Source organism: Leguminivora glycinivorella, chromosome Z (genome assembly GCF_023078275.1).
Source record: "Leguminivora glycinivorella isolate SPB_JAAS2020 chromosome Z, LegGlyc_1.1, whole genome shotgun sequence".
Lineage (NCBI taxonomy): Eukaryota > Metazoa > Arthropoda > Insecta > Lepidoptera > Tortricidae > Leguminivora > Leguminivora glycinivorella.
Window position 1 is genome coordinate 47654713 of NC_062998.1, and position 23534 is coordinate 47678246.

Below are 23534 nucleotides of genomic sequence, written 5' to 3' on the forward strand. Positions count from 1 at the left end.
AAAATGTCCTAGGTTGATTGTATGAAACTTTCCTTTTTTGTTACCGAAAATGTATAGAAATCTGGTAACAAAAAAGAAAGGTTTCATACAAACTACATAGGACATTTTGGGAAACCTAGTGGATCTTGCTCAGCATCATGGGCTCTCTCAGCCTACCAATTTTTATCAAAATCGGAGACGTGATAGCCTAGGAACCATCCGGTCTTGCTACTACTGGGAAAATAACTTAATTCTATAACAGTACTTTTTATGTCACCAAAAATTAAGTTTGGTAATTTGAAATAGTTTTTTTAGTTAAGCCACCAAAATTTGTGACAAAAAACATATAATAGAATAAAAACAATATTATTTTAATTCACTAAAAATCAGGCGAAAATGGAATCAGGACTTTTGTTTTAAATTCGACTACTTAAATTTATGAACTTTATAACACATTAAGAAACCACCTATTTTTGTGAATGATACTTCGTAGTAATAAGAAGCGGAGTAATTAAATTAGTTATGACACAAGCAATAATAGGACAAGTGAAGTTATGGTTGTTTTGTACATACATTATGTGTTGAAACACTATTTCTACTGAAACCACCCTAAAAACAAAACGGAAGTTTAATATTTTACTAGCTCGGAAGAACATTCACGGCAAAAATTATATCAGCAAAAAAATTGGAACAGACTTTTCGTTAAGATCATAATAAAGAAGTATAAAAAATAAGCCACCTTTAAATGCACGCAAGAAGCGCTAAAACCTGTACTGAAAGAAGTATTTTCATATTTTTCATTTACCTACAAACTCTACTATTGACGATGTCATTTTCTGCATTATTTCAAAAGTTAGTTATTCATTCGTATTTTCATTACATCGCGGTATAATAATATATTTCGCCACCTTTACTATCGCTTAAATAGCTCAGTTATAGTAGCGTAAGACGATGGGCGCGCTCCTGACCTGACGTCGTGGGTTCGATCCTCGGCAGCGGAAATCTTTTTTTCTTGTTATTATTTTTTAATCTTTTATACCCTTTTCAACCCTCTCTTTTTAAATATTGATTTTTTTAGTATTAGATTTACAGGCCATTTCATTGAAATTTTTTAGACACATGTAATGCAATAAGTTTAAAAATTGTCTTTCAGTATTAGTATTGATTGAAGGTAACCTAAGGTTCAACATCGTTCCTACTAACCGCAATACTCTGTCTTAGCTAACCATCGCTAGACGATATGCCCTTGTAATAAGGATTACAAATGTACAGTGACAGTTGTCCGGTATGACTCATAGATTTATTATATTATTCAGCTAGATTGAGTTGTTAGGCCAAAAAGTGTGTCCACATGAAAGGGTAAAGTTGGGGCTGGTCTCCCTCTCGCACTTATTGCCACTGTCAAAATTATTTGAATGACGTCATCACTGTCATTATTTGGGGATACCAGTCAATATTCAAAGTTACTACCAAATCTACTAATACCGAATTAAAGGTTTTTTTAATTGCGCAAATCTTTGGTTTTATGGCTTCATAATAATGACTTACCAATTCGTTACAAGGTATTAATATCCTTGCCTCGATATAATACAAAAATCATTTAAGAAGTTTATAAACTTAGTTATCATACAGGTAAAAATACTACTACTATAGTAATCTCTTTAACACTGGTCACACGTGCGAGAGGGACACCAGCCCCAACTGTGGCCACCAGCCCCTCTCATGTGGACACACTTTTACTAGTCTAATAAGAACGCCTTTCTGCACCGGTGATAAAGTTTAATTTAGTATGGCAAAAAAAGTGTGAGCTCAGTCCCTATTGAAAGTCCATGGTATGACTCAATGAAAAATTGGCTAAATAGTAATCGGAAAACAAGCAAAAAGGGTAGAATATATTTCTATAAGTTATTTTATTCGATTATATTACAAAATGAATGTATTATACATTATAATAATCGTTGTAATTGTATAGATTTAAATAAATAATTTTATTAGTTCAAATGAATGACCATCAAGGAACAAAAACTATTGAGTCGCTATTAGACCGTTTTCACATCATCCGATCCGATAACGGATGTCGGAAGGATATCAATAGAAGAATCGAAGATTCCGCCTGTAATGTATGGGATATCGGTCCGACATCCGATATCGGATCGAATAATGTGAAAACGCACTTAGGTCTACATTTTACACTTTTTAAAACCAAGATTAATTAGAGTCAGTTGTATGGTCGGTATGTAGTGTAAATAAAAAGTCGAAAAGTCTATTTGCTAAAATACTATTTGTAAAAATACTATATTGTAAAAGTACTAAAGTAAAAAAAAACTATTTGCTATGTATTTTATATTTCAATAGGCAGGCTTTTGTACCCATATTACAGTACTTTCAATATGTGCTATCCTATAATTAAATTCGAACACTCGCGTAGACACTTCTAATATTATTTGAATGGCATTACCAACATTAAATCTCCTTTTGAAAATAAATTTTAAAGAATATCCTACTATCAGATCAGAGCCACTAATATTTAATTTAAAACAAATGCCTATAATAAATAAATCCGATTAACCTTTGAGTTGTCTGCTGTCGAATTTAATTATTTTCATAGAAAATATTTTAATTTGTATCCTTCCAGCTCGAGATTCTTGGAAGCCCTGTAAATTTTTCTTTGTGACAACAAGATATGACATTTATTTCAGGAAATTTACACATACATACATTACATACATTTATTGTAATAAACGGAGTACAAGTGACCAAGATAAAAATGATACAGTAGGGTATTCTTAAAGTATATGTAATGAAGAAGTAAAATTGCGGCCTTTTTTAGGTACATATTTCTATTTATGGAATAAATTGGAAATATCTAATATATACCTACATACTTATTATATATTGGTAGCGGCTCCATTCGTTCAATATTCGTTCGCAATTCATTTTGACATATAAGTCATTTGAGCATATTATGACATAAGGTATTTTGATAAAAAGTTTTTAGTGTGTGCAGTTCCATTTGCAATTTTGATACTTAGGTCTTTATACACTAAGTTGGTTATGGCATGAACGATTTTTTTCCTAAGCAGATAAGAAGTTAACGTTATTAGCATCAACAAGAATGTTCTAAATGCAATTTAGACCCAGATTTTTAAAACATTTTTGTTATGAATTTTGCGTCCTTGTATTTAATGTCATTGCAGTAGCTTGTACTCATCAACTTATAATATAAATAAAAAAATTAAAAAAATGAATTAAAAAAGCTGTAATATCTACGTATGCGACACTGAGATTTGAACCCGTGACCTGTGGCTTGTAAGTCTAACGATAATCGCCGGGGCTATACCTGGCCGTGACATAGGGGTCGAAATTAGACTTTGCATAGCTTTCGCGTGTTTGTAACAAGCGTTGCTTCAACGATTCTGAAGAATGGAAGAATACATTTCACAAGATGACGGAGATCTGTCAAATGGAAGAGAAAAACGTGAGATAGATGTATGTACTGACAAGTATATACTCTTTTCGACGACTGTCAAATCGGATGCCTAAAATAAATATGTAATTTTTTTAATTACTTTGGACTTTATTATCGGTGGGAAACGTCTGTTTTTAATTTACCTAAAATATTACTTATGTAGAAATAGGCATGTAATGAGGAGGAACACTCAAAGGATATGACAGATGGCGCCACCCTATTAGTCCGTGAGACGTGAGAGCGAGAAGCTGATAATTATGTTTTTTCTCTCTCTCTCACATATGAATGACAGTGACATGCCTAGACTCTTGCATAGGCGCCGCCTGGCGGGGTAAAATGTCAGTGTGCCTCCTCATTTACGTTATTGTGTATAGTAATAGAAGAACAGAATAAAAAGCATGCGACACGGCTCATCACCTACTCTCGGCCCAGCTCCACTGGCGTGGTGGTTTGCCATATGGATTCCTAAATGTAAGACACTAAGGTCCAAACCAAACCACGCAAAAAATGTAAATATATTATTAAATTAAAGTATTAAATAAAGATCAAACTTATTGGGTGGATTATCATGCTGTTAATATTGTTAAATAGGGACAATAAAAGTCAACCTCGTACTATTATCTGTTCCTAATTTGCCCGGTCAAATATTTAGATTTTTTTATTTCCATATAAATATATTGGTGGTTTTTATATGCTAAATATCTGAAATATTATGTGCTATTCATTTCTGCTTAAAAATATCTGTTGTTATATTTGCTCTAGAGCACGTTAGAAAAAATTCAAAAATTCTATATCATTAAAAAAAGTCTTATTTCCCGTCATATATTTAGGTGGCTTCGGATTGTAAACCTTAAAACTGATTTTTTTTTACATGTGTCCACCATTAAATTACTGTGAGGTATTTTGCTGAAAGAAAACGCTTATTTTTTGGGCGTAGTTTTTTTTAATATCTTCCATTCCAAACTATTGGTGGATTCGAAAATATAGGTTTTTTAAATTGCGATTAAACGCTGTATATGAAAAAAAACTACTGTTGTAGAATTATTTTCAAAAATATCGCACCGTTCTTAGGCTATGATCCAAATGTACAAACTAAACGGGAATTGCACAGGTGTCAAAAGTTTTAAGCCTGTGTCAAGAGATGGCAGTCTATGCACTGTGATTACGCATTTTACTTTGACAGTATCTATAATACTCGATCCTCTTTGGTCAGAGCGATGTGAGTAATGACAATTAAGAAGTGTACGCATTACATTGAATGTTGGGATTTCGGAAAATTAATTTTTCAGTTAATTTAAATAACTATGATTTGCTTATGCGCAAACGATTGCTAATTGACTGGTATTATTATTGGTTTTAATAAATGCCCGGGTGGTGGTAACACACTGTAGATATTACTGTCACGTAAATGTAAGTGTATTAAGTATACAACTATATTTGTAACTAATATATCGCACTATCTTCGTAACCATAATTTTAGAATTTTACTGACATCTTTCGACGCGCTATAAAAAGTTTTAGAATCTCAGGTGACAATTTGACCCATATCATTCCTCTGATGATATGTGTTAAATTGTTCAATAAAAATATTAATCAGTGTCGCCATCTCATCGAGTATATTATTTCTTCTAGATGCGTACATCTTTTTACTTTGCTGTTTTTTTTTTTTAATTATAAATGGGCTTACTCTTGACCACAGACTAGCCAAAGGAGACTGGCCTACGATGGAGTGAGCTCGCCCAGAAGATGCCTGTTCACTCTTGATTTGAAGGTTGCCGGGTTATATGAGCTCGGAAATATAGCCGCCGGCAAGGAATTCCACTGTGATGGAATAATATGTGATAATGATAATGACACAATATAACTCTTTTACTCGAACAAGCATTTCCCAGAACAATTTTCCCTCCGCCCTTCTCTATTTAGCCGCACAGTCTGAACCGCAACGACCTTACCGACGTCCTAACCACTTGATACACAAAAGGCCTAAGTCAATTGTAATTTCATTGCACATACGTCCCTTTCATATTGGAGAGTACAGTTAGCCACATGCAATCTGGCCACTCAAAGGCCGTACTCCTCTTTGAGGCTATTACTGTAGTGTTCATTTAATACGTAGGTGTAGAAATTGGTATAGTTGTAGTACTCAGAGTTGATTGGCGACTGTCTGTGGCTCTCGAGCTCGTGTGGTCGAATTGATTTAATTACAGGCCGTTTGATATGCCTGGATAAGAAGTATGTAGCGCGTCAACTATGAAATTGTGCAGTTTAATTATAGAGATACTTAGTTAAAAATATTTCGACATTTTGCCGGACGTAAATCCATACTTCTTCAGACAGTCGATCGTAAATAGCGTTTCGATACAGCGAGGAAATGTCGCCAGCATACTGGCACATACATTGCCTCAAGCAAGACCATATTTTAAATATTAGCTATTAACTTTTAAGTTAAGTTTTAGTTTCTTACATAGGGAGGTAATTATGTAATTATGATCTAAATAATATAAATAAATTATTCATTGAAGGCAATTAAAGATTAAAAAAAAAGAAATTGGCTGTATATTATTCTTGCTTTCACCCTATAATCAAATAAATGACCCGATCGGTAAATTTCACCCGGTCAACAAGTGTCGCTGTGGCGCAATTGGTGAGCGCGTTTCCACGGTTTGGAAAAGGTTGCGGGTTCGATTCCTGTCAGCGGCTATATTTTGCCGATCTTGTTTCTAATGTTTTTTTTTGTGTACTTATCTTTTTATTTTTGAAATAGTTCCAAACAAAGTATTTTACAACTTTTCAAGTAAAATAAATGTCACGCCGCAGAGGAACACAGAGATACATGAACGGTAAGCATAATTTCATACACTGACACATAAATTTAGTTCTAAATTTATTTCGATGTTTAAACACTAACCCCCTTATTCATAAACGTACTCAAGCCGATAAAGTTCGTTTGTCCTTTTCCGATGTATTGGTGTGATAGAAAAGGACAAACGAACTTTATCGGCTTGATATCTTTAGAGTAAGTTTATGAATAAGGGGGTAAAAATATAATAATGAAACAAGTTACAGGCATTCTGACACAAATTGACGAATTTAATCGGTGAAAACGGGTAAATGTAAGAAATTCATAATCTCTAAGAGATCATTTCTAGATATTTTTATTGGTTAAAATATACTTAAGTTTATGTGAATTCCTCAACCCCATTTGTTTTTCTTGCAGCGCAGCGCATAAATGAGGTTTTTATTCTAATTATTTATCGGTGATGGGTGTTCCTACAAAATAAGTTGTAGGTATTGTAAAACACAACTTTACTTTATACCAAGGATTATTTATATAGGATTTACATACTTCATACTAAGAATCGTACCTCGATTTTTAGCGCCACCTATTAAATACTATCATAACTGCACTGATGCTGCCTACAATTTTTTTTTTCAAAATGTGTATTGACGTGATATCATGATATTAAAATAATGAAGCATGCCATTTGTTCCTATAAAAAATAAAAACACGCAAAACTATTTGAGGAAAATATGATTTTGGCCACTTCCAGGCTGCGAAACAGGCGCCATATAGTTTTAAGCCTATAAGGCCTATACATTTCAGGGGTACGCTTTAGTGTATGGGCTTTGTCTGTCCCGGTATTATATTGTCCTTGCTTTATAGTAAACATATATTATGTATATAGACGTGTAGGTACATTTTATAAATGTTTTTGAGTCACCTTTATGGTGAGATAGAATTATTTAACGTTTTTTCTTTATACTAAGTTGATCCACCCCTCTTAGTGCGGAAGTCGGCTGTGAAATGGGGCCCGAGAGGGGGCTGGTTCCATAAACGTCAGTCCTAATGTATACATCAGTAGCCGTTGTTAGTTCGGCTCGCGTGCTAGCACGCCGGAATTTGCTGAAACTATTAGTGTACACTAGCACACTAGCTTTTGCTCGCGGCTTCGCTCGCGTTAGAAAGAGACAAAAAGTAGCACACTCCATCCCTTCAACATTCTCCACTTAAAAAATCACGTCAATTCGTCGCTCCGTTTTGCCGTGAAAGGCGGACAAATAAACAGACACACACACTTTCCCATTCATAATATTAGTAAGTATAAGTATGGAGAGCCAACATTACATTTGACGGGCAGTACTCACATAAGTTGCAGTTTGGATTCTTTTTTGAATTCTTCTCGAGACTAAGGCGTAGGGTTAAAGCCGGTGTGGCTTTATTTATTTGACGTTGATAAGCACATTGTACCTAATAGGTATGCCTACTTGAAAAAATAAATTATCTTTATCTTATCTTAGACAAGCAAAGTACCATTGTACCATTTCCACAGACAAGCCAAATCACTTATCTCAATTGGTATCCTGCCGTTTCGCCGAAAAACGTTTCGTCAAATTTCATTTCCCAATAATCATATCGCAAAAGTTTCATTTCCCAAATTATTGTTTGGCAAAGGTATGTTTCGCAATGAATTTGTTTGGTCAAATTATCATTTGGCACAATTTTACTTAGTCAAATTTTATTTAGACAAAACTTTATTTCGCAAAAGTTTTTAATGGCAAAACTTATATCCCAAAAACATGTTTGGTCAAAATATCACATCGCAAATTTCGAAAATATTTAGGCATTTGCATTGTCATTTCTACGGGATCCATTTAATTTACCGAAGATTTTTTTGTCAAATTTCATTTCTCAAACAAATTTTGCCAACTACCCATATTAACATTTGACAAACTTAAAATATGTCAAATTATAATTTCCCAAACATTTTTACTGTTTTATTCCCAAGTGCTTCAGCTGGACAAGAAAAGTTTGCTTACCTTTATTTTTGTCAAATTAATTACTAGACTAAATTATTTTGTCAACTATTTTTTTTGTCAAAAAATGTTTCTTCAAATTATACCATTCAAAACCACGTTTGACAATAAATATTATAAGGCATAAATGTAATGTGATAATTTTATTAGTATTGTAATAGAAAACTCGTGTGTGACAGAGTCAGTTTAGGTGCGACGACGAGCGAAGCGAGGAGGAGCGTGTTAGGTTGACAGTGAGCAAACCGGAAATGAAAACGTCAGGTTTCTTTTTAATAAAATGTATCCGGACATGTAAGTGAAAATGTCATCCTTGACATTTGCAGCAGGAGGAAAAAAAAGTACGACAACGACATACACATTATTTCACACAAATCTTGGACACTAAGTATAAAATCAACAAACAAATTTCTAGTGCGCCAATATATTGGGAAATGGAAATTTTGCCTAACAATACATTTGACTAAATAATATTTGGTAAAACAAGATTTGACCAAGTAAATATTTTGGGAAACAAATACTTGCCAAAAAAAGTTTTGCTAAATGTCAATTTGCGATAAGTTGTTTTGCCAAACGTTTATTTGGGAAATGATAATCTGGGAATAATAGTTTGGGATGTGAAACTTTGGGAAACGTTTTTTGGCGAATCGTCAGTAAACCATCTCAATTCCCTAACCATTCTTGAGAGCAGCCGAAACAGTTGTCAGGCAAGCACAAAAGCACTCCACGATACAATGTTAGCAGAGTTGGCTCTCGCAACAATGCAAAACTGTTGCTTTGGCGGGGCTAACAATTTCCAATGGCCAGTATTCTACGGCAGTATTCGGGCAAATTGAAAACAAAAAAAAGATGTTCTCAAAAATACGCTCAAGAGTTTCTTTTGATCGCTTTGTATGAAAATATCTTGTAGAAGTCTTCACACACTGCAGTTTGAATACAATTTAATGTCGACGAAATGAAAATGGTGTCAATTTGTACCCACGTACATTTGTGTCACGCTTGTGTGAATTTAATTTAAGTTGTACGAACAAGTCCGACCGATAAGCTGAGTTGTGAACGAGAACGAATCGACATTATTAAAAAAAATTACATCATCAAGCAAGTCCGAATAATGAGCCTCTTAGGGCCAGGCCCAGGGCCCGAGGGTTAACCCACCATTTTCGTTGGTGCAAGTGGCCCTTAGTATTTTTATCTTTTAACGGAATAGCATCACAATAATGCCTTTCCTTTTTTCAAATAGAAGTCTAATTAAAACAACGGCCAAGTCCAATATGGAAAAGTTTTTGTTAATTTCCCTCATTTTCTCACTTAGGTACGCAAAAATAATTTTGGAACGCGAATTAACTTTTAATTATAGCCGGGCTAAATGCTTTTTGTTTCGTCGTTTTTGTCCGAAATGGATGTATGGTACACGACAAAAATGGACAAAATGGACACGAATGAAATTAAATACTATACATATAATTAATTAGTAATTACCAATACTATTTTTAAACTATATATTTGCAATTATTTCTCCTAATTTCGCTTTTGTTGCAAAACGTTCGCTTAGAGTTGTTGAACTTCTGATCTTTAATATTCAAGTGGAAATTTTAACTATCACCATTTTTTTGTGTTTTGCTTATTGAAGTGATTTTTTCCGTGAATATTCAGAACTTATATTTTTTCAACGCATACAAACTGAAATACCTACATTGCAAAAATACTTCAGCAAAGCGAAAATTAATGGGATATCTATTTATGTGATTAAATATTTATGAAATAAAAAATGCAATGCCCAGCTGAATAGCCCTCTAAAGCTCATGCAACATTATTATGTTATAAACTTTTAGTTAGGTATAATGGCTGTAATTGCGTGAACTCCACGTGTTTAAGTTACAAGCCGCGAGCACGCGTGGTTTGCGCTCACACACATTTCAAAGCACGCGACTACCTTTTATAAGTGCACATGTAAAACTAAATATAGGTGGCGCTGCCAAACCCATTTGAAATTTTTTGTTCATTGGGAGCACTTGTCACTTTCTCGATACTTACAATGAAAGTCATTTTCCATTACTGCACTGTTAACGAGTACAGATGTAGTGCGAAAAGATTTTCCTTCATATTTTTCCGTAACCGTTCGTATTTGTCATGCTAGTTCAAACAGTGTCAGGACGTCTTGTACTGAGACTGACTGAAATAGCATGACACGTTCGCACGTTTCCGTAACAATACGAAGGAATAGTTATTTGTTATACAAGGGGGCAAAGTTGTATTTTAACGCCGAGTGTGGAATTGAAAAACGAGCAAGTGAAATAATTCTATAGTTGAAGAGTTCGAGAATAGAATCCTGAACTTGCGAGTTTTTTAACACACGAGAAGTAAAATATATTTGCACCCGTGTGTAACACAAAACTTTTCCCCTCACTATAGCGAAGAAACTACAACGCAAAAAATGCGTTTATCACTGCTTCCAGTAGTTCCACAGGTGGTAAATCATCTTTATTACTAGATTCACCTACTTTTATCAATTTTAAAGCAGTTAATTTGACTTTATTCAAGGTCAAATCACTTTACCCACTAGTGGATAAAATGCGTTTTTACCCGCTGGTATTAAAGGACAAAACACGTGTTTCCGAGCTAGTGAGGGGAAAAATCTTTTCGCACTACATCTGTAACGTATTATTATAACATTTTAAAAAGTCATGGCTTTCCAGATGTACATAATTATTTACATGTGATATGATTAGGCTTAGGACTTTTTGTCGCATATGTTCTAAAATCCTTGGAGCCAACGTATGGAAAAATTTCGAAGTCAAATGTCACATTATTAGTTAATTTTATAATAAACCTATATAATATTACTAAAAAATTACTATTATGATAAAATTAACTATAGCCTAAGAACGGTGCGATATTTTTGAAAATAATTCTACAACAGTAGTTTTTTTTCATATACAGCGTTTAATCGCAATTTAAAAAACCTATATTTTCGAATCCACCAATAGTTTGGAATGGAAGATATTAAAAAAAACTACGCCCAAAAAATAAGCGTTTTCTTTCAGCAAAATACCTCACAGTAATTTAATGGTGGACACATGTAAAAAAATCAGTTTTAAGGTTTACAATCCGAAGCCACCTAAATATATGACGGGAAATAAGACTTTTTTTAATGATATAGAATTTTTGAATTTTTTCTAACGTGCTCTAGAGCAAATATAACAACAGATATTTTTAAGCAGAAATGAATAGCACATAATATTTCAGATATTTAGCATATAAAAACCACCAATATATTTATATGGAAATAAAAAAATCTAAATATTTGACCGGGCAAATTAGGAACAGATAATAGTACGAGGTTGACTTTTATTGTCCCTATTTAACAATATTAACAGCATGATAATCCACCCAATAAGTTTGATCTTTATTTAATACTTTAATTTAATAATATATTTACATTTTTTGCGTGGTTTGGTTTGGACCTTAGTGTCTTACATTTAGGAATCCATATGGCAAACCACCACGCCAGTGGAGCTGGGCCGAGAGTAGGTGATGAGCCGTGTCGCATGCTTTTTATTCTGTTCTTCTATTACTATACACAATAACGTAAATGAGGAGGCACACTGACATTTTACCCCTGCCAGGCGGCGCCTATGCAAGAGTCTAGGCATGTCACTGTCATTCATATGTGAGAGAGAGAGAAAAAAACATAATTATCAGCTTCTCGCTCTCACGTCTCACGGACTAATAGGGTGGCGCCATCTGTCATATCCTTTGAGTGTTCCTCCTCATTACATGCCTATTTCTACATAAGTAATATTTTAGGTAAATTAAAAACAGACGTTTCCCACCGATAATAAAGTCCAAAGTAATTAAAAAAATTACATATTTATTTTAGGCATCCGATTTGACAGTCGTCGAAAAGAGTATATACTTGTCAGTACATACATCTATCTCACGTTTTTCTCTTCTACCATTTGACAGATCTCCGTCATCTTGTGAAATGTATTCTTCCATTCTTCAGAATCGTTGAAGCAACGCTTGTTACAAACACGCGAAAGCTATGCAAAGTCTAATTTCGACCCCTATGTCACGGCCAGGTATAGCCCCGGCGATTATCGTTAGACTTACAAGCCACAGGTCACGGGTTCAAATCTCAGTGTCGCATACGTAGATATTACAGCTTTTTTAATTCATTTTTTTAATTTTTTTATTTATATTATAAGTTGATGAGTACAAGCTACTGCAATGACATTAAATACAAGGACGCAAAATTCATAACAAAAATGTTTTAAAAATCTGGGTCTAAATTGCATTTAGAACATTCTTGTTGATGCTAATAACGTTAACTTCTTATCTGCTTAGGAAAAAATCGTTCATGCCATAACCAACTTAGTGTATAAAGACCTAAGTATCAAAATTGCAAATGGAACTGCACACACTAAAAACTTTTTATCAAAATACCTTATGTCATAATATGCTCAAATGACTTATATGTCAAAATGAATTGCGAACGAATATTGAACGAATGGAGCCGCTACCAATATATAATAAGTATGTAGGTATATATTAGATATTTCCAATTTATTCCATAAATAGAAATATGTACCTAAAAAAGGCCGCAATTTTACTTCTTCATTACATATACTTTAAGAATACCCTACTGTATCATTTTTATCTTGGTCACTTGTACTCCGTTTATTACAATAAATGTATGTAATGTATGTATGTGTAAATTTCCTGAAATAAATGTCATATCTTGTTGTCACAAAGAAAAATTTACAGGGCTTCCAAGAATCTCGAGCTGGAAGGATACAAATTAAAATATTTTCTATGAAAATAATTAAATTCGACAGCAGACAACTCAAAGGTTAATCGGATTTATTTATTATAGGCATTTGTTTTAAATTAAATATTAGTGGCTCTGATCTGATAGTAGGATATTCTTTAAAATTTATTTTCAAAAGGAGATTTAATGTTGGTAATGCCATTCAAATAATATTAGAAGTGTCTACGCGAGTGTTCGAATTTAATTATAGGATAGCACATATTGAAAGTACTGTAATATGGGTACAAAAGCCTGCCTATTGAAATATAAAATACATAGCAAATAGTTTTTTTTTACTTTAGTACTTTTACAATATAGTATTTTTACAAATAGTATTTTAGCAAATAGACTTTTCGACTTTTTATTTACACTACATACCGACCATACAACTGACTCTAATTAATCTTGGTTTTAAAAAGTGTAAAATGTAGACCTAAGTGCGTTTTCACATTATTCGATCCGATATCGGATGTCGGACCGATATCCCATACATTACAGGCGGAATCTTCGATTCTTCTATTGATATCCTTCCGACATCCGTTATCGGATCGGATGATGTGAAAACGGTCTAATAGCGACTCAATAGTTTTTGTTCCTTGATGGTCATTCATTTGAACTAATAAAATTATTTATTTAAATCTATACAATTACAACGATTATTATAATGTATAATACATTCATTTTGTAATATAATCGAATAAAATAACTTATAGAAATATATTCTACCCTTTTTGCTTGTTTTCCGATTACTATTTAGCCAATTTTTCATTGAGTCATACCATGGACTTTCAATAGGGACTGAGCTCACACTTTTTTTGCCATACTAAATTAAACTTTATCACCGGTGCAGAAAGGCGTTCTTATTAGACTAGTAAAAGTGTGTCCACATGAGAGGGGCTGGTGGCCACAGTTGGGGCTGGTGTCCCTCTCGCACGTGTGACCAGTGTTAAAGAGATTACTATAGTAGTAGTATTTTTACCTGTATGATAACTAAGTTTATAAACTTCTTAAATGATTTTTGTATTATATCGAGGCAAGGATATTAATACCTTGTAACGAATTGGTAAGTCATTATTATGAAGCCATAAAACCAAAGATTTGCGCAATTAAAAAAACCTTTAATTCGGTATTAGTAGATTTGGTAGTAACTTTGAATATTGACTGGTATCCCCAAATAATGACAGTGATGACGTCATTCAAATAATTTTGACAGTGGCAATAAGTGCGAGAGGGAGACCAGCCCCAACTTTACCCTTTCATGTGGACACACTTTTTGGCCTAACAACTCAATCTAGCTGAATAATATAATAAATCTATGAGTCATACCGGACAACTGTCACTGTACATTTGTAATCCTTATTACAAGGGCATATCGTCTAGCGATGGTTAGCTAAGACAGAGTATTGCGGTTAGTAGGAACGATGTTGAACCTTAGGTTACCTTCAATCAATACTAATACTGAAAGACAATTTTTAAACTTATTGCATTACATGTGTCTAAAAAAATTTCAATGAAATGGCCTGTAAATCTAATACTAAAAAATCAATATTTAAAAAGAGAGGGTTGAAAAGGGTATAAAAGATTAAAAAATAATAACAAGAAAAAAAGATTTCCGCTGCCGAGGATCGAACCCACGACGTCAGGTCAGGAGCGCGCCCATCGTCTTACGCTACTATAACTGAGCTATTTAAGCGATAGTAAAGGTGGCGAAATATATTATTATACCGCGATGTAATGAAAATACGAATGAATAACTAACTTTTGAAATAATGCAGAAAATGACATCGTCAATAGTAGAGTTTGTAGGTAAATGAAAAATATGAAAATACTTCTTTCAGTACAGGTTTTAGCGCTTCTTGCGTGCATTTAAAGGTGGCTTATTTTTTATACTTCTTTATTATGATCTTAACGAAAAGTCTGTTCCAATTTTTTTGCTGATATAATTTTTGCCGTGAATGTTCTTCCGAGCTAGTAAAATATTAAACTTCCGTTTTGTTTTTAGGGTGGTTTCAGTAGAAATAGTGTTTCAACACATAATGTATGTACAAAACAACCATAACTTCACTTGTCCTATTATTGCTTGTGTCATAACTAATTTAATTACTCCGCTTCTTATTACTACGAAGTATCATTCACAAAAATAGGTGGTTTCTTAATGTGTTATAAAGTTCATAAATTAAAGTAGTCGAATTTAAAACAAAAGTCCTGATTCCATTTTCGCCTGATTTTTAGTGAATTAAAATAATATTGTTTTTATTCTATTATATGTTTTTTGTCACAAATTTTGGTGGCTTAACTAAAAAAACTATTTCAAATTACCAAACTTAATTTTTGGTGACATAAAAAGTACTGTTATAGAATTAAGTTATTTTCCCAGTAGTAGCAAGACCGGATGGTTCCTAGGCTACTATGTTTGATTAAAATGAACTCAGTAACGATGTGACAGATGTATAAATATTTATATTTAATATATTATCACACTGTTTGAATTTGATGTCGAAAACACCACGGTATGCGATAAAAAGTCCTAAAATGCGCACCTTGACGATTCAAAAAGTCGACCTTTGGTGGCAAGGATTTTAAACACATTTTTCCCTAAAGTTAGTTTATATTATATATATATTATAGTGGTGATCCGAGGGATTACATATTCATCATATTTAGGTTATTAAAGGGGTCATTCATGATAATAAACATCCAAGTCTGCGTCTTCACGAAAGGCACTATCGATAGAGAATAATATAGAACCCATAAAGTTGGTTAATCCTGTTCCGACTGTCCATCATGAAGAGGCCTCTCTATGCATAATATTTATGCGTGGTCAGGGACCAAATTACGCTGTTAATTCTTAGACGCTCTGAGTGATGGCAATATCGGTTGACAAGCCATAACACATTAATGCGATGTACCTAAGGCAAACACCAATTTTATCACTTTCTTTACGATGGGATGAAACAACAGGACAATCTACTGCAATGGTCTGGGGAAGCTTTATGCAGTATTTATCGAGACAAAAATATTCGCGTACAGCGGAATAAAACCTGCGTGTTGGGCACCTTGCCAAAAGGCCAAGGTTTTACTAGGTACCTAGATTCAGTTTTAATTTATAAGTACCTTCAATTTGTCCATTTAATTGACACGTCCTGTATTTTAAGCTTTTATAAAAGTAAGTAGGTAGGTATAATCATTTTATGAATAGAACTCCGAGTCAACAATTGGATAGAAGTTAGCACAGACCCGAGAAAAGTGGCGCTGCACGCTGTCTGTCCGAGGCCATGTGTTACTTTGGGTCACTGAGCAAGCAGAGTAAGTAAGTAGGTACCTAATAAGTATGTGGTATTTGAAGCTAGGTACATCGATTAAAGACGGTCAACCAAATATTGGCGCGAAATTCAAATTTTCGATGGGAATTAAACCTTCGTACGTTTTTAATAAATTTTGAAGTGTTCTGGGGCCTTTTTTTAAGTAATTGTCCACCCCACTTTTTTTTTTGCTTTGGTAATTTTTATGTGGTTTCCACTCAGAATCGCGAGCTTTTTCAATCTTAATAAGAGAAAAAAAGTGTCCCAAGGTTTTTTTCCAATTCCGTTACCATGTTTGTTTTCATATTACCATAACGGAATGGAAGGTTTGAATGTATGGAAATCTTGGGACATTTTTCCCTATCAGGATCGAAAGACCTCGCGATTCTCGGTATGAATCGCGTAAAAAATACCCATGTTACAAAAAAAGTGGGGTGGACAACTTTGAAAAAAAAATGGCCCTCTGGCTCGTCAATGATTCCGCCTACGTCAAATTTGAGGAAGGCACTCGTTATATGAATTGGCCGCCGAACCCTACATTTTTCAAATTCACCGTAATTTTTTTAGTGACAAGATTTGGTCGACCGTCTTTCCGTCCGTCTCATAACACTGGATGTCCAAAATTCTGTACCATCCAACAAGTAGTTTTTAAATGAGAGCGTAAAAAACTTTTATATGGAGAAGCAAGTTTTTCGCTGATTCTTTAACCAACTGGTTTTTTTTTAGTCTAAGTATTTTTAAAGTTAACGTTCCTCGCTTCTATTGAGAGTGACCGATAGCTCTTGATCCTTTGTATAATATTTTGCAATTTATTATTTTTTAAATGTTGTCATGTAGATTTTATGCAATACATTTGTAATTATAATCATATACCTGTTAAACTGTACCTCCTTTAAACTGAGTGGTACTTGATGGCTATTCGTTACTATTAGGTAACACCTCGCATATGCAAGAAACGTTTTAAATCCCATAAAAATCAAATTCGCAATACGCATTTAGGCATAGCTGAAAGTAAAAAAAGGACCTAACATCCGACTAATATAGGGGTATTTGACTAAAAAAGATGGCCAAAATTATTTATATACATTTTTATAAGTAGTTCCATTGTGTCAATCCAAATATGCAATTTTTTTTCTACTTATATCGACTAATATCTTTAGTGAAATACCCCTATGTGCGACTCATATTGTAAGCGGATGTTAAAAAGCATGTGGCTACACGGGTAAGGTGTTCATTTTAAAATAATAACGTGCCTAATACAGAGTAGAGCCTCTAGTATAACTTGCCTTGTCACGCTCGAGTCCATACTTGAAGTCGCGCTTGATGTATGGACTCGCGCGCGACAAGGCAAGTTGTGCTACTCCTTGCCCACATAGCAACATCTACTTGCGATACATTATGGTTTCAATAATGAGGACGAACATATTTTTGGAATTGAATGTCTGTAGCACAGATCTTCTTATAGATAATTAAAAGGAATCCATCACAGAAATGCTAAACTCAAATTAATAAAACTGTAATATTTGAACTTCATAGAGGCCCAATTGATGGTATCAAAACATATTAGTGGACGGAAAATAGTGAAAAAAAAATTGTTAAAACAACAAATAGCTTACACAAATAAGTATGTACATGTTATTTCTGAAAAATATCTAGATTCATATTCCAATGGTACTTGACATCGAGTTATGAAATCATATGTATGTACAATGATTTAGGTATTAAACTAGAGTACCTAGTATTAGGGATTTTGTATAGCGAGTCCTAAGTAAAAAAAAAATGTATACTAAAATTGTATCTATTATATCAATTCGATGTGGATTTTACGCCTGAACGAGCATTATTTGACGTGAGAGATGCAGGTATAAAATGGGCATAAATATGTATATATAATATGTTATATGTGTAAGTAAAAATCAACTGTATTCAAAAGACATAGGTACATGTAAGACTAACTTAAAAATACTAATTAACATACTACTTTATTAAAACAATGAAATTGGATCATTTCTATCTTTAGATTTAAGTTTTACTGATTTGGTAGGTCATTTTCTAGGTATGAGGCCGTTCAACATATTATGTATACGGCTACCAAGAGTTTGAGAATTATGTCTGCTTTAATGACTATATATCTCATTCGCACTAATATATATGTCAGTTCGAGTGAGATGCATACTCGTATAAAGTAAGTTACGTACACGCTAGCGAATGTTAATATGTCAGTGTCGGTAAGTGTCAAGTTTGTGATAAGGGTATCGGCAAGATGGCGCTGATTGTCATACAAATACACGTAATCTTTATATGTCAATTTTCAATGGCTGCCGCTAGCAGTAATAATTATTATTACTGCTAGCGGCAGCCATTGAAACTAACAGTACTCCATACGAGCTGACGAAATGAGGGCAGCACCTGTCGTGCACCTAGTGAAGTCGCAAAATCTACCAAAAACGATACAAAACTAAATCAAATATTTTGGTTTAGATAGAGCCTTATTCTGAGGCTGGGTTTGGTGCTTAGGTCTGTGGCAACATATTTACCTATTCGTATGCTGTGGTAACTTATTAACCGACTTCTTTTTCATTAAGAGTTGTAAAGACCATAGTTGACCTATACTGGATTATTTTCAGCTGGGTATTTTTCCTCGTTCGGAACATAGTGGATTAATTCAAGCATTTCCTTTTCGTGTGTCCATACGATCAAACAAAGAGGAAATAAAATGAGATACTTAATTTTATCTCTTTATTTTTAACCCTAAAAATCCTTAATCGGGTATATTTAAGTAAGATTTTTCTATAGAATCGGCAACGCGCGTGTAACCTTTGTAATTGCAAGAGTCCATAGGTGACTGTGACTGCTTACTATCAGGTGGATCGTTTACCTAGTTTCTATATAAAGGTGCCCTTTTGTTATAGTTTGTTATATTATTATAATGTAGGTAAATATTCAATATATTCTTTATTCAATTCAATGACGGCGTTATCAAAATGGAAATCTAACTACCTACCTATTGATAATACTTACCTTAGGGCTGTCGACCTTCCTATTTAGGCCATGACTACATTTAGGATTCAATGGACAAATCATAGAAGCTCGAGTAAATAAATACAGTAGTATTTGTCAAAAGGATGGTTAGGTGAACCTCAGATAAAATTTAGGTACCTAAATGTATTTAAATATGTTGAATAAAACAAAAGCACGATGGAGACACTATCATACATACTCGTAATTTATTGGCGTATAAAACGTATTGGCAAGCTTGTAACTTGACGATGTCATAATATATTTTATGCGTGTAAGTATATTGAGTACGAGTAACGCACGTTTTTATGGCAAGGTTGCGTTATTTTAGCTTTTAAATTGATACATAAATAGATATCTACGATTTTGACCACTACTAGTTGTAATAGAATTTTATAGTACCTAACGCAAAAGTTGCATTTACGTGTATGCGCAGTTCAAAAGCAAAACGTCGTAAGTACATGTATATTTGATAGCAAGTTGGTGTTTTTGGAATGTCGCGTGGCATGATAGTGTCTCCAAGGTGACGCAGGACGGTGGCGGTCGCAAGGCAGCGCTTACCGTTGTAGAGGAGCGTAGGCTCGGGGTCGCGCGGCGGAGGCCCCGGCGCCGTGGCGGCGGGCGCGGGGCTCCGGCCGCGCCCGTCCCCCACCACGTCGATCTCCTCGTCGGTCTCCTCCAGCTCCGCCGCAGGAGCCGCCTTCCATTTCTTGGCCATGAGGCAGCGCGGCATCGCGGCGCCGGCATCAGACGGCCCACCCACGCGGCATAGAAGACAGACGAATAAAGAAGAGAAGAGAAAGCGCCCCAGGCGAGCGGCAACGCGCGGCGTTCGTCAGCGATTGTGCCGATCGGGGGTATGCGCTGGGGTTTTTATACGAGCGGGTGGCTGCGCGCGCACCGATCGATCGCACGCCGCACAAACTTTGGCCAACACACTCGAGCAACCAGTGGGGACGTCGTGGGGTGGATATTGTATTTGTTTTCTATTGCGGCTTGCGTTCGGTTTCAATGTAGATAAAGCGTAGGTCACTTCACGAGTTATGAGATAAGCGGAAAGGAAACTTGCTTTGTTTTTACTTTCTAAATTAAATTACTTTATTTCCACCTTTTACTTCATACGTTTAAATAAGTAGTTGATAACGAGATTGTATAAAATAGGAATAGAAGCCGGATAGCGTAGCGAGTTCAGGGGTAGCTATACGCAGTAGCCACTTGCCATAAATTCTTGCCGTGTCAATCGCAGTTTCGCTTTAACCGGCGATAAACAGGACCCGGGGTTTTTGGGTCGCCAACTACTTACAATAATATATTTTTTTACACAAAAAATCAAATACTTTACCGATGCGAGTCAGTTTATAGAACTAGTGTGCTACGCCCGCAGTTTGTACATATTTATTGATAAAGTATATACCCACTTATCTTTATTTTAAATATGTACAAGTGTAGAATGTTAAGCGCTGGTAGCCTAGCGGTAAGTACGTGCGACTTTCGTTCCGGAGGTCGCGGATTCGAACCCCGGCTCGCACCAATGAGTTTTTCGGAATTTATGTGCGAAATGTCATTTGATATTTGCCAATTGCTTTTCGGTGAAGGAAAACATCGTGAGGAAACCGGACTAATTCCAATAAGGTCTAGTTTACCCTTCGGGTTGGAAGGTCAGATGGCAGTCGCTTTCTTAAAAACTAGTTCCTACGCCAAATCTCGGGATTAGTTGTCAAAGCGGACCCTAGGCTCCTATGAGCTGTGGCAAATGCCGGGATAACGCAAGGAGGATGATGATGACAAGTGTAGAATGATGATCTTGTCAATCTTATCAAGTTATACACAGACTGCCGGCGTATCATGCTTCCAATTTTATCACTTGTCCACGTGGATAAGACAACTGTCACTCTCACACTGACATACTTGCCAAAGCGTGACGGATGCTTTATCCACGTGGATAAATGATAAAATTGGAATCATAATACGCCGGCTGGTTCAAACAGAGAATCATATTGAAACCCATTAGCCTACTTTCTGCTAAGTCGTAGTCCAGTAAAATGTTAATAAAGTATTGAAGTAGTTTTGTGGGTTAGATCACAAATAGGTAGTCTAAAGTCAAATTCCTATTCTTTCGTTTCATATTAGGAGAGCATCTTTTCTGGAAAAGTATAAACGCTCAATTTGGATTCAGCAAGTACTTTCTATTAGAAATTTTACATTTTCTGAATTATATATATATATATATATATATATATATATATATATATATATATATATATATATATATATATATATACCTATATAAGTACAGAAACTCACAATGCAATGTCACAGTTTCTTTTGTTTCAACCCCTTATTTGCCAAGAGTGGCACTGAAGCTTTAGTAGTTTCATGTGCTCTGCCCATCCCTTTATGGCATACTGGTGTGATTGTATGTATGTAATATAAACTTTGTTGTGTAGAAGTTAATAATCTTTAATAAGTTTAATGACTTCATAAGTTTATCCTTTTAATCTTATTATATTACAGTAAATCTTATATCGTTCGAGATAAATCGAGCAAATCTGAACACACAAGGTAGTTCAGTGAAAGATTTGGACAGATGTCGCCACTGCAACAGCCAAGTACGGAGTACTTGGTGTGTTGCCAATGCCACGGCAGAAAATAATCCTGGAATAAAAAAATTGTGATTTGTTAGTGACAGCAGGCGATTACAGTCGCGCCAACTAGCATGATAAAATGTCAAATTGCTCCTCTTTGGAACAAACATGTATCACACTATATTTTATGGTCAGGGGTTATCTATTGTTTGCCCGACAGTCATTTAACATAATATTCATATGCCCGAATCTAACTTGCCTGAATTTCATTTGCCCGAATGATTTGTTTACCATAAAAATTGTATGACATACTGGTTGTTTATCCGAACATTACCTTCCATAATCATACAATGCCATACTATTTGTTAGCCATATTAAATATTAAGTGCAATAATATGGTTTAATATAATATTCAAACGCCATAAGCAATTATTGCCATATTAATTGTTGCCCATATTATTACCTAACTTACTTTCTGATAGCAGTTTCATTTTCCAGGGGGTTTGGATTCAGCAAGTACTTTCTATTAGAAATTTTACATTTTCTGGATATATATATATATATATACCTATATAAGTATAGAAACTCACAATGCAATGTCACAGTTTCTTTTGTTTCAACCCCTTATTTGCCAAGAGTGGCACTGAAGCTTTAGTAGTTTCATGTGCTCTGCCCATCCCTTTATGGCATACTGGTGTGATTGTATGTATGTAATATAAACTTTGTTGTGTAGAAGTTAATAATCTTTAATAAGTTTAATGACTTCATAAGTTTATCCTTTTAATCTTATTATATTACAGTAAATCTTATATCGTTCGAGATAAATCGAGCAAATCTGAACACACAAGGTAGTTCAGTGAAAGATTTGGACAGATGTCGCCACTGCAACAGCCAAGTACGGAGTACTTGGTGTGTTGCCAATGCCACGGCAGAAAATAATCCTGGAATAAAAAAATTGTGATTTGTTAGTGACAGCAGGCGATTACAGTCGCGCCAACTAGCATGATAAAATGTCAAATTGCTCCTCTTTGGAACAAACATGTATCACACTATATTTTATGGTCAGGGGTTATCTATTGTTTGCCCGACAGTCATTTAACATAATATTCATATGCCCGAATCTAACTTGCCTGAATTTCATTTGCCCGAATGATTTGTTTACCATAAAAATTGTATGACATACTGGTTGTTTATCCGAACATTACCTTCCATAATCATACAATGCCATACTATTTGTTAGCCATATTAAATATTAAGTGCAATAATATGGTTTAATATAATATTCAAACGCCATAAGCAATTATTGCCATATTAATTGTTGCCCATATTATTACCTAACTTACTTTCTGATAGCAGTTTCATTTTCCAGGGGGTCACAGTTCTAACCTAACCTAACCTACTTTCTGATAGCAGTTTCATTTTCCAGGGGGTCACAGTTCTAATCTAACCTAACCTACTTTTCAAGCTGTTTCATTTTCCAGGGGGTCACAGTTCTAACCTAACCTAACCTACTTTCTGATAGCAGTTTCATTTTCCAGGGGGTCGCAGTTCTAACCTAA

General features: G+C 34.6%; 1 protein-coding gene across 1 annotated transcript in view; it reads right to left on the reverse strand.

The window, feature by feature from the left end:
- The window catches only part of LOC125240504 (transcriptional repressor scratch 2-like), a 77741-nt gene extending 57573 nt beyond the window's left edge, over window positions 1–20168 (reverse strand). The window contains 1 exon segment of the mRNA XM_048148396.1: window positions 19952–20168. Coding sequence (XP_048004353.1) covers window positions 19952–20123 — 172 coding nt within the window. The 5' untranslated portion in view covers window positions 20124–20168.
- Window positions 20169–23534: the final 3366 nt, after the last annotated feature.